This window comes from Pelodiscus sinensis, chromosome 3, assembly GCF_052426305.1.
Source record: "Pelodiscus sinensis isolate ZL-2025 chromosome 3, ASM5242630v1, whole genome shotgun sequence".
Lineage (NCBI taxonomy): Eukaryota > Metazoa > Chordata > Testudines > Trionychidae > Pelodiscus > Pelodiscus sinensis.
The window spans coordinates 141,452,772-141,464,971 of NC_143054.1; the positions used below are offsets into that span (position 1 = coordinate 141,452,772).

The 12,200-nt window shown below is 50.7% G+C and overlaps 1 protein-coding gene across 4 annotated transcripts; it reads right to left on the reverse strand.

Annotated features, from left to right (window-relative positions):
* LRRC73 (leucine rich repeat containing 73) lies at positions 1-7,175 on the reverse strand. 4 transcript variants are annotated; one of them, XM_075925011.2, is made up of 6 exons: positions 5,638-7,172; positions 4,718-4,893; positions 3,566-3,688; positions 1,921-2,021; positions 1,102-1,213; positions 1-540 (listed from the first exon to the last, which is right to left on the reverse strand). In XM_075925011.2, the coding sequence occupies exons 1-6, from the start codon at positions 5,907-5,909 to the stop codon at positions 470-472; spliced, it is 855 nt and encodes a 284-aa protein (XP_075781126.1). In that variant the 5' UTR covers positions 5,910-7,172; the 3' UTR covers positions 1-469. The 4 variants fall into 4 exon arrangements, with proteins under 4 accessions (XP_075781126.1, XP_075781124.1, XP_006131387.1 ...); XM_075925009.2 differs by having other exon boundaries at positions 1,030-1,213; positions 5,638-7,170; XM_006131325.5 differs by having other exon boundaries at positions 1,030-1,213; positions 4,718-4,878; positions 5,638-7,161.
* Positions 7,176-12,200: the final 5,025 nt, after the last annotated feature.

The following is a 12,200-nucleotide window of genomic DNA, read 5'->3' on the forward strand; positions in this document are numbered from 1 at the left end:
TTGTGCTATGTCTGTGAACTTTATAAAATTCTTCTCAAGACACTGGTACAAGCAATAGAAAGAATATCTGTTATACACAAATATACACCTCTGAATAAATACAGCCTCCAGCATGTGCTTCAGGAATGTACAGCTAGGAAGGGGAGGGCAAGTGATTTGAACATGCAGTAAGTGGACAAGCACAAGCAGCAGATAGAGCATGTGACACAGACACTCATGTAGATTCACTCGGGGTAGGATCCAAAACTCTTGAGCTGAAAAGTGGCATTGATAGGACTTGAAGGATATGACTGCACAATTGGGACAGGCCTGCTGGAGGCACGTGCACACACGCACACAGCATAAACATTCACCCAGTATGTGTGGTGTGTACGCAGACACAAACACATGCTCCATGCACGCATTGCACATGGCCCTCACATACAGGCAAACAATGCTTTTTCTCAGCGATGCCGCTGGAGTATCCTAGTCACATCTCTGTTTCTGCTAAGAGGTTCTCACCCAGACCTGATGTTACCAAGACCATCTGAGAGCTGGGATCTGTGGAGCAGGAGGAAGAGAGAACGTTAGACATTTGAGCTGGAGAAGAAAATAGGTGTGGACACTGGGCACACAGTCGAGAGTGAGAGAAGGGGACAAATGACAAGAGGCAGAGCAAATGAAGGCTAAGGAGGAGCATGGCTAAGATGAAAGGAGACAGAAGCCAGACACAGAATATAGTGTCTGGTAATCCTCATGAGGTTTAACCTCATTCAGACTGGAGGGGAATTTAGGGAAGCAGCCAACCATGATGTGATCTGGAATTTAACTGAGACACTAGGGCCAACTCCCCAAGTTTTATGAAAAGACACTTAGGATCTTTAATACCTGAAGCTAGCCTATATTCCAGCCCACAATGAGATGGGACCTTCTCCATTTACCAACCCCACAGTGATATACTCTTCGAAGCAAACACCCCAGAACCCTCATTCCTGCAAGCCTCCCCTGGCCAGCCTCCTCTCCATCTCTCGGGGGTCCCAGAGGTCTTACTGCTCTGGCAGATCCAGGGGTTCTTCTCCCTGGCTGTGACCTCTTGAGCTTCATTCTCCTCCTCTTCCTCACCCTCAGAGAGCAGGTCTGAGATCTGCTGCTGCAGCTCGGGACTGATACTATTCTCTGCCAGGATCAGTGTCCGCAAGGCTGTCGGGTAATTCTCCACCATGTCCAGTAAGGTCTGAGCAGAACGAGAGCAAGAAGCGGGTGGACAGTCAGCACAGACAGATTTCAGATGAATAGAAAAGGGGTTTAGAGCTGCTTTATACTCTCTTCATCCACCATAACGCCTGTCCTAGTTTTTTTTCCTTATCTGCCCTCTACTGGCCCCCTACAACATATTAGGGACACTAAGGACTCTCCTCCTTTTCCTGGGGAGAAGATGGGATTATTGCCAGGACTTTCTGGCTGTACCCAAGGAGGAAAGTACCACACACTCTGCTGTCTTCTACCTGCAAACACCCCCTGGCACCTCCAAGATTCTCTCAGAGAAGGACTGCAGGAAACCACTAGGAATAACTGCCCAACCCTTAAGCCCTATCTGCCCCTAAACTCCAATACTTATTTATAAACCTAGTTCCAGAAATCAAACCTTCTCCCTCATATTTCCAGAGACCCAGAGAAGCACAAAAATCTGCTCTGCCTCATTCACTAGAGTTGAGACAGAGCCAGGCGTCTCAGGCTAGGGTTAAGCAGCACCTCCAAGGGCTGAGAACCCCAGACCAAGGAAAGGAACAGATGGTAGCAGCACTTATAGGTGCAGAGACTGCTCTGAGAACATCCCATGATGGGGGAAAGGGAGGTGGAAGTAGGTATAGCTCCACTGTTTGTTGGAACTGATGTCCCGGAGGGGCAGATGATGCTGTATCAGCACCAGGCACTCCTTACCTGAGCTGACTGGTCGGTAAGTCCTGTTCCTTCTAGGTCCAGAACCTCCAGGGTACGACTGGAGGCCACAGCAACAGCCAGCATCCCTGCTACCTGGTCACCTGGAGGAGAAGAAAGCCAGGGCATGTCAGCACAGTCTGGCTTCACGTGCCATTGGGCCAGGAAGATCCTGGGACTACCCATCCAGGAGCCTACCCTGTCCCAGTGCTACCGGCTATGTGCCAAGAGCACCTTGGAGGAGGAGGTGAAGTTTTGTTGGTTGTGAAAAGAGAGAAGTTGTGGGGAACAGACTGTTAGTTGTGATTGGCTGATCTGGGAGTGAACACAGAGAACTTGAAGGAACATAGCAAAATTCTCTTTTACAAGAAGACTTTGTACATCAAAAGCACCTACCATCCACCCACCCAAGAGCCTTTTGTCATCATCAGTGGGGAAATGCAGAGATTAGCCCCAAGGTCAAAGACCAAGTCAGTAGTAGAAATCCTGGTTCCCTGCCTTCTGCTCTGAACACTAGCCTCCACTCCTTTTCAGAGCCAGAAATACAACCCAAGTCTTGGCTCCCAGGATTCTGCTCTGACCACTAGTCCTCACTACCTCTCAGACCCAGGAATAGATCTCAGGAGTCTATTATCCTAGCCAATGGGGATGGCTGCTTTGGTGCTGGCCCTGCTGGCAGCCAGTGCCTTTGAAGCACTCCTCAGGGAGGAGGCACCATGTTACCAATCACAGTCCTTTGAACTACCATGTTAGGGATTCTTAACACAGTAAGAGTATGCCAGGGTGGGGTGAGTGTTGGGGGGATGAGGCAGAGAGGGAAAGGAGACCTGCTTGACCTGGTTTCCTGGGGCAGGTAAGATGTGAAAGCCACATGGCCTGGTCCCTGCTTCATCAGCTGCTAATCCTGCTCCAGCAGCACAAATGGGAAGAGAATTGGTTTCCATGGCAACCATTGCCAGGCTCTTCTCCTCCATGCTTTATCTTCAGGGAAGACACTGGGGGGCGGAGGGACTCTTCCATCTGGCAGACCAGTGGCGGAGGCGGAGGGGATTTGGAATGGGAGGGAGTAGAGGAAGGTCTGAGCGGAGGACTGACAAACACATAGTCCGTGGGACAGGTGAAGCCCAGAGTCCCGGAGAAGGGACGGTCTTTCCTCCCTAGGTTGCCTGCAGCTGCCATCTCCTCTGTGAAACACATCTCATGCATTTCCCAGCAGGACACGTGTCATCACACAAACTACCAGCACAAGTGGGATTAACTGGCTCCCTCGTCTCAGCACAGAGGACTGAATGGGCTATGAAGAACGAACTCCCCTCTCACTAGGGTGACCAGATAACATGTATGAAAAATTGGGACACTTGTTTTTTGGGGGGATATAGTAATATATATAAGACAAAGCTCCTCATATCAGGACATCTGGTCACCCTACCCCTCACCTCCAGCCCAGGGCAGGAGAGACAGAGTTGTAGTAGGGCAGGCTGCTCCACAGCGTCACTTCCAGTGCCCCGCAGGTCCCTGGTCTAGATTCAGTCTCCAGAGCTATCAAACAACACTGCAAACCTTCAGCACTGCAAACCTTCAGCACTGCAAACTCGCACAAAGCCTGCCAAGCTAGTAGTTTGGAGCCTCTCATGCCTGTGCCACTCACCAAGGGGATTGTAGTCCAGGTTCAGCACTCGCACCTGGGAGCTGTGAGCCACCGCAATGGCCAGGCGCCCCCAACCCTTGGCTGTGACGCCCGGGTTTGCGCTCAGAGTTAACTCTTTAAGGCCTGGAGAAGAGAGAGAAGCCAAAGAACACCCTAAGGACACAGACAAGTTAACAAACCTTCCAAAGGAGAACCTACTCAGCCAATCACACAGCAAGGAAGCGGCATGGATTGGTGTTTCACAATTCTCTGCATCCTTACTGGTAGACAGGGTATGATTTACAGAATGATTATAATTAATTAATCATCTGATTAGCACTACTGCCTGCAGTGCTGCCCCTTCATTTGCTCACAAGAAGCAGGGCTACCTGACACCTGCCTACCCCAGTCAGCAAATACAATGGAATCAATCTCAGCATGGGAGGGGAGATGGGCAGGACAGACAGGCACTGAAGTTTGAGTTCCAGGAGGGGTAGCTGCTGTCTCTATTGGGAAGCCTGTGGTTAGTAGCTGGTTAGGGTGTTGGGGAGAGGGTCTGGAGACAGAGTCCAGGCCTCAGACCTCATCCTCTTTCAAGTCAGCAAATAGTTATTCCCTTCCCTGTAAAAGAGCCACAAGAGCGCATTCACTGTTAATTTCCAGAGGAGCCAATGGGGTGCATTTACTGTAAATCCCAGTGCTGGGGGTAGGGAAAGGGGGGAACAATGTGCATTGATCTGCAGTCAGTGTAAATGTACCAATCACTGCTCGGGCTTCACGAGTGCAAAATATTAACACCCAATCAGAAGTCCAAGCCTTGCGCTGCCCTCTCCCCAGATTCAAATTCTCCTATCATGAAGTAGCAAACTGGCCACCATTCCCCACTAGTATGGAGCCAGTGGAACAGTCTGCTGTACCAGGAACCATGATCCATGGGACGCAGCTCCTCCCCTTAGAAGTGCACAAGAAGGAAGCAGAGTCTTCACCCAGTGCAATTGCTCCTATACTAAGGGACTGTTTAACTGCAGTGATGCTGGGAGGAGAAACCTTGTGGCATGTCTCAGTAGAGGAAGCAGTGTTGAGGCAAGGAAGTTTAGCTCTGAGCAAGAGGAGCCTGAGCCATATATGAGTTCCACTGGCCACTGAATGCACCCCGCAGACCCTTTTGCTTACCTGACTTGGCTCCATCGGGAGGCAGAAGCCCACAGATCAAATTGATGCCCTCGTCACCCAGCATGCAGTCCCCCAAGTCCAAAGCCACCAGTGAGGGATGGATGGAGAGTGCTGGATTGAGGAGAGCTAGGCCGGCATCTGTCAGGGGGCTCCCATGGAGGCTGCATAGGTAAAGGCTAGGAATTATTAATGTGCCTTCCTTAGGGTACAGGGGACTGGCTCAGCAGATGGGAACCAAGAAACAGGAAGAAGATAATTAATACCACTGCCTGGTAGGAGCAAAGTTCCAAAATGCCTAATGCTGTGTTCCTGAATGAGGGAGCTTAGAACAAACTGGGAAAAAGGGGATCTGGTGACAGATGGTAGAGAACAGATAGTTCTCTCTCAGCATGGGAGAGGAAGCAGGGCTGGGGACAAAAGGGATTTAGAAAACTCCCTCCTGCATGGGACAGATAGTGGTCTAGGGAATTAGGGATGGAGAGGCATCCCCCTTCCAATATAGGAGAGAGTATGGACGACGGGAGAGGGATTGCTTAAAGAATCTCTGTTCTGTTCACTCCCTCTGGAGCATCTGGCATTAGCCGCTGTCGGCAAGCAGGATACTAGGCTATATGGACCTTTGGTCTGAGTCAATGTAGAGTATATGCCAGGAAAATACAGATGGGAAAGATGCAGAGGTGACCTCCTCCCAGCATGGGATGAGGCACTTGATGCTTAAAATCAATAACTTTTCCCCCCCTTCAAATAAGAATGAATTTATAGGACTGCAAAGCAACAGAGGATGGGGTGAGTCAACCCTGTCAGACCAGGCAGTGGAGGCAAGCACATGTGCTCACTAGGGATATTTCCCTTCATGATGGTCACTCTTGGGGGGGCGGGTGGCACATCTCCATGGCACCAGCAAGGTCTCCCCTACTTACAACAGAGACTGGACAGAGCGGTTTGTCTTCAGGGCTTCCGCCAGTTGCTTGACTCGGTTGATGTTGGAGACAATCCCCAGGTTGAGATTGAGCTGAGCCAAGGAGTGAGATTCTGCTACCCCACGGCAAATGCGCCCAAAATCCCGGTCAGAAAGCTGGCAGCCCCGGAGTGACAGCAGTCGCACTGAGTTCTCCCGCAGGCTCTCACAAATATCCCGGATCTCAGCACTTGATAAAGTCTCCCCAGAGATCTGGATAGACCCTGGCAACATTTTTTTAACAATTTTGGCAGAGAGCAAATACAATCAGACACTTGCAGAAGCTGCTGTGCAATCTGGATCTGTGCAGGTAAATAATGTGTAAATTGAATCTGGATCTGTGCAGGTGAATAGTGTGCAATCCAGATCAGTGCAGGTAAGTAGTGTGCAATCTGGATTAGTGCAATCAGTGCTGGGATCTGCTGTGCAAATCTAATTAGCTGTAAAGGATTTTGTGCAGTTTGGATTAGCTGAAGGCTATTGAGCAATCTGAATTGGTGCAGGTAAGTAATGTGCAATCTGGACCTGTGCAAGAGCTTCTGTACAATTCTAATCCCGGCAAGTAACTAGTGTGCAATCTGGAGCCCTGCAGGCGTGTTGTGCAATCGGGTCAGTGCAGCGCTGCTCTGCAACCTGGAGAGGTGCAAGGAAACGGTGTGCGATCCAGAGAGGCAGGAAAATAATCTCCAATCCTTGTAGCTGCTGCGAAATGCGATGCAGTTACGGGTAGAGTCAAGAGTGCAGTCCGGCTGGAGTACGATTCCCGGGATGGGAAAGAGGTGTGCAATCCGCAACGGAACGGGGTACCGTGCGATCCGGATGACCACGAAGGAGGGTCTATATCCAGACCGGATCGCCGGATTCGGAGCCAGCCCGCTGATGCTACGAGAAGACAGAGCCGAAGCAGCCGCGGCGCCCGTGACACCGGGGAAGGGGAGGGAACGGAGCTGCGCTGTCATCCAGCTTCAGAGCCGCATCATGGGCCGGGACCTCCCCGGGCGCGGATCATCTCTATGCCGGTGCCCAGCGCCCATCCCCCGCTAGCCAGCCGGGGACGCGGCTCCGCCGGCCGCCGCACCTGCTCCCGTGGCACCCGGCTTCCCGGGGCGGAGCTGGCCGGGGCCCCGCCCGGGCCCGGCTCCCTCTGCACCTGGCTCTGGAGCCCACCGTGTAGCCGAGCCAGAGCTGCTCCTCCCCCTCCTACCGGCGCAGGGTGCAGCTGTAGGGCTCGGGCTGCTGCCTCCCTCCCCCGGGAGCCGGCTTTGTTGGGGGCCGGCCCGGCTGGTTCCTATAGCCACAGACTGTCACAGCAAGTCTCCGCCTCCTGCCTCGCCTGGCCCCGCGGGGGCCACCTTCCTTCCCCCGCCGCTTCTCGCTAGCGTCTGCGGAGCCTGCTGGGTGCGGGGCAGCAGGTGCTTGGCTGCGGACGTAGGAAGGCTTGGGACCGCCCACCCTTTCCTCAGGGCCACCTGGCTGCACTCGGGTGTGGGATACGCCCCTCCCCTCTCCCGCAAACGTAGTTAAGGCAGGCGGAGGCCTTGTACCTCATACACCTCTGGGAAGCCTCAGGTTCCCGCCCAAATGGGAGGCGGAGGAGAACGATGCAGAGCCAGGTCTCCAGTGCAACTAGCGCTGAGCTCGGGAAGGCAGAGACGGCAGCGGCCCAAGTGACAGAGCCACAGAAATGGGAGTCACAGGATTTCCAAGGCTGAGGGGATATTTCAGGGAGCCATGGGACTAACAGAGCCTTGTCTGAAGCACCCAGACAAAGGGCCAGGAAACCGTAGACATTTGGGAGGGCGAGGTGTGTAAAAAGGACCCAATTTCCAAGCCTGTGGTGGATGGGTGCTGTAATATTGTTGTGGCAGGGATATAAGTAAAATGCCCCAGAGCACTGGATCGCAATACCTCCAAGGCAAGGGTTAAAATAGAGGGGGCCTGCCCTATGGGAATCCGTGCTGCAGCAACAGCTTCCAAATAGTGGTTTGGGGTCCTGATGACTAGGCACTTTCTCTTATTTGATTGAGGAGTTGCAAAGGAGGTGGCTGCTGAGGCCCTTGGCTTTAGTGCAGCGGTTCCCAACCTTTTCCAGATGGGGACCCGTTTTAACAATTCAGGAAGACTTGGTGACCCTGGGCAATTCAAAAAATGTGTGAATAGCTCCTTCAGAGCCACCTGGGGAGACATCTGGTGACCCTTTTGAAATATAGTGGTGACCCATATTTGGGTCCCAACCCATAGGTTGGGAAACCCTGCTTTAGTCAGATCTGTCTGTCCTTTTGTGTTGTAGGACAAGTAGACCAAAGGAGAGTTAACATCCTGATGTGATCCAGGGCTAGTGACTTGGGGCTAAAGCTGCTTGAGTTGGACACAAGATCACAGAGACAGCTTGCTCTTTTTTGGATAAAGACTTTGGCTATGTCTACACTCACGGCTTCTTGCTCAAGCACGGCCATTCTTGCACAAGAATCTGCAGAGCATCCACACTTCCTGCCTGCTCTTGTGCAAGGAAATTTACAGTACGGCGTGGTAAGAGAGGGCTCCTTGCGCAAGAGTTATACTCTCTTTTTATCAGGTGTAAGCCCTCTTGTGCAGGAGCTGTTGTGCAAGAGGGCAAGTGTGGATGCTCGGCAGGGATTTCTTGTGTAAGAAAGCCCTATGGCTAAAATGGCCATCAGAGCTTTCTTGTGCAAGAGTGTCCACACTGCCATGGGAGCTCTTGCACAAAAGCACAGCTCTCACATGGCAGTGTGGATGTTTTCTTGTGCAAGACTTCTTGCACAAGAACCTTTGCACAAGATGTTCTTGCGCAAGAAGCTGCCAGTGTAGACATAGCCTTTGAGAGGTGTCATAGCTGGGATGTTTGCAAGTGGAATTGCTTCTGGGAAGGTTCTGGCCACCTGTGTTTAGTGTGATCAAGTTCTATGCATGTGGCCTGCTGTTTAAGCTAGAAATGGAAGAAACCCGTGCAGTGGAGTTTTCCCAGAGGCCAAGGCCTGGGGCTGCTCTGGTGGAAATAAATCAAGGCTTGAGAAGGAAATAGCACATTCTCTTCTGCTCAGTGACATATAACAGAGTTGCATGGATTTCAAAGGCTAAGGAGATAACCTAAGGTATCATGGGACTAGCAGACCCTTGGCTGAAGCAGGGAAATGAGCAGGGATTGTAGAGTCCAGGAAAGTTTCTCTGGAAGAGGAGGAGAAATAGTGTGTGAGTGTGGAAGGAAGGATTCTTGAAAACATTGTATCAATGAAGGTGGTCAGGTAGGTTCCCCACCCTCCAACCCTCTCTGTCCTTTCTTTGGCAAAGGAAGTGAATGAAAGCTCGTCAGGAAATGATCTGACAGAGCAGAGACCTGGGAATTTCTTTGATGTACACTAGTGCCCTCAGGGCTCACAGTCTCAATTAGTGCAGACTATTGGTCATGTGCCTTGCTCAGTGCAGGGAGGCAGCTAGTATGAAGGAGAGAAGGAGGTTGGGAAGTGTCCCAGCTTTGCATATCTCAGCAGCACTCACTGCACAGGACTTTTCTGGCCCACTCCCATGAAATTAATGAACTAAGTATGACCAATATAGGTAAAGGGGGCCTTGACCATCTTCCATTCACAGTGCTCCCCAGGCTGCAGATGTGAGGGAAGTGGGGAAACTCAAAGCTCAGGTTTCTAAGAGAATTTTGCAGGTGGTAGGAAACAGGAAGCAGAGAGACTAGGGCTAGATTTCACCAAAAGCAGCCAGCGAGTGATGTGGAAACTGCATACATAGGCAGCTTTCTATAAAGAGCTAATCAGCTAAGGAAAAGGATTGGGTGCTGTATATAGAAACCCTGAAGCAAAATCCCATCTAATAAGTAACTAAGAAAGCAAAACCAGGCTCCTGGGCATCAAGCATGGGGGTGGGGGAAGAGAGAAGATGGAAATTGAAGGAGAAATAGGATGCCAGGAAGCATGTTAAATAGCCATTCAGCTTTTCACTATGGAATGGAGAAGGGGTCACTTGAGCCAGGATTTGCATTTCATGTGGTGGCACAAGGGAGCATACAGGTACGCAGCAGAACAAGGCAGATAAGTATCTGGGCTCAGGTGACAAGTCCAAGACTTTGACTTCAGCACCTAATTTTCTGTGAAGGTGCCTGAATAATCCTTAGCTGTTTTCTAACACTTTCCTGCCACCACTTTATAGAGATAGGTGAATATCTGTCTCCCCATATCACAGCAGGTGGGATAGTGATGGAGAGAGTTGATGGGGGACCAAAAGGTTCAAAAACCCAGGTAAGAAGATTCACTGAAGCAAAAAGTGGGTTTGTGGAGAAGTAACTGCATGGCCCCTGGAACAGGAGAGGGGCCATTGTGATGCCAGCACTGGCTCCCTGCATCCAGGTGTCTAGTGCTAGTAAAGGTGATGTTTTGCTAACAGGGAGTTGCAGAATCTCCTGTGTGTGCAGATTAGGTGTCTGAGTGAGAATTAGGCCCTTGGCTGTGTAGAACAGCCGTGTGTCATCACAGCCCAGACAGATACACAGTAGCTCCAGTGGAAAGGATGGTTAGATAGCCAGCCAGGTCATCTTTCAGTGCCTCTGGCCAATACAGGTTGAAAGGGACATGTTGCATTCTCCCTCATAATTACTTCCAAGCACCAATTACTCATGTTCCAATAAAAGGAAACTCTCTTTATTATTAGAGTGGCTGTGGGAGGAGAGCCCCCGAGACATACTCTGGGGCTACGTTCACACTGCAGGCTTTTTGGCAAAAACTGTTTTGCGCAAGAGTGCATCCACAATGCCATGTGATTTTGCACAAGAGATGTGCTTTTGTACAAGAGCGTCCATGGCAGTGTGGATGCTCTCTTGTGCAAAAAAGCTCTGATGGCCATTTTAGCCATAGGGATTTCTTGCGCAAGAAACCCGTTGCCCATCCACACTGCCTTCTTGCACAAGAGCTCTTGCGCAAGAGGGCTTATTTCTTGTGGGGAGAGGAATAACTTTTGCGCAAGAAGCCCTCTGTTCTGACGCCTTACTGTAAATTTACTTGCACACGAATGCGTGTGCCGTGTAGGCACTCCTCAAGTTTTTGCGCAAGAACAATTGTTCTTGCGCAAAAAGCCTACAGTGTAGACATAGACTGGGGCTGTGTCTACATTGGCACCCTTTTCCGGAAAAGGGATACTAATGAGACAAGTCGGAATTGCCAATGCCGCGGGGGATTTAAATATCCCCCGTGGCATTTGCATGAACATGGCTGCCGCTTTTTTCCGGCTCAGAGCTTTGCCGGAGAAAAGCACCAGTCTAGGTGGGATCTTTTGGAAAATAAAGCTTTTTCCAGAAGATCCCTTATTCCTGATTTTAAGAGGAATAAGGGATCTTCCGGAAAAGGCTTTATTTTCTGAAAGATCCTGTCTAGGCTGGCGCTTTTCTCCGGCAAAGCCCCGAGCCGGAAAAAAGCGGCAGCCATGTTCATACAAATGCCACGGGGGATATTTAAATCCCCCACGGCATTGGCAATTCCGACTTGTCTCATTAGCATCCCTTTTCCGGAAAAGGGTGCCAATGTAGACACTGCCTGGGGCTACGTCTACATTGACCCCTTCTCCGGAAGAGGCATGTTAATTTCCAACTTCAGAATAGGGAAATCCGCGGGGGATTTAAATATCCCCCGTGGGATTTAAATAAACATGGACGCCGCTTTTTTTCCGGCTTGGGGAAAAGCCGGAAAAAAGCGTCTAGACTGGCGCGATCCTCCGGAATAAAGCCCTTTTCCGGAGGATCTCTTATTCCTACTTCGAAGTAGGAATAAGAGATCCTCCGGAAAAGGGCTTTATTCCGGAGGATCGCGCCAGTCTAGACGCTTTTTTCTGGCTTTTCCCCAAGCAAGGAAAAAAGTGGCGGCCATGTTTATTTAAATCCCCCGCGGATTTCCCTATTCTGAAGTTGGAAATTAACATGCCTCTTCCGGAGAAGGGGCCAATGTAGATGTAGCCTGGGTGTTTGCATCATTGTCTGTGAAAACAGCCAATACATTAGGTAAGAAGGCCTGGTTGCTAATCAGGTCCTAATCCAGGCCCCAGATCAGATTTAGAGAGCCATAGGGAAGGGACTTACGCTGCAGAGGATACATTACTCTTTCTTATGCAAAATGACTGGCTGACCTCTATCTACAGTTCAGCAGAATATAAAATCCTACTGGGCAGAAAATACCACTGTACACTCACACTTGGGCTTGTAGAACAAACTGGTTCTGGAAAAAGGAATGAAGCTACACTGCAGCTCTTAGCAGCAAGGATAGCAGGGTAAGACCTTATGCCAGGCTCTGAGTTTAATCCCAGACTCGGGTGTGGCACTCTCCACAGTCCTGCATACCAACATGCACTGTGCTTCCAGTGACCCTGAGGGAATTGGCTAGGACTCAGTCGGTGGGCCTGAGCTGGATGGACCATCTCTATGGGTGGAAGCAGAGACAGTGCTTTATCCCTGTGTTGGGAGACCAGCAGACCCAGTTGTAATGGAACCTGGCCTAGCAAGAAGTGCAGGTA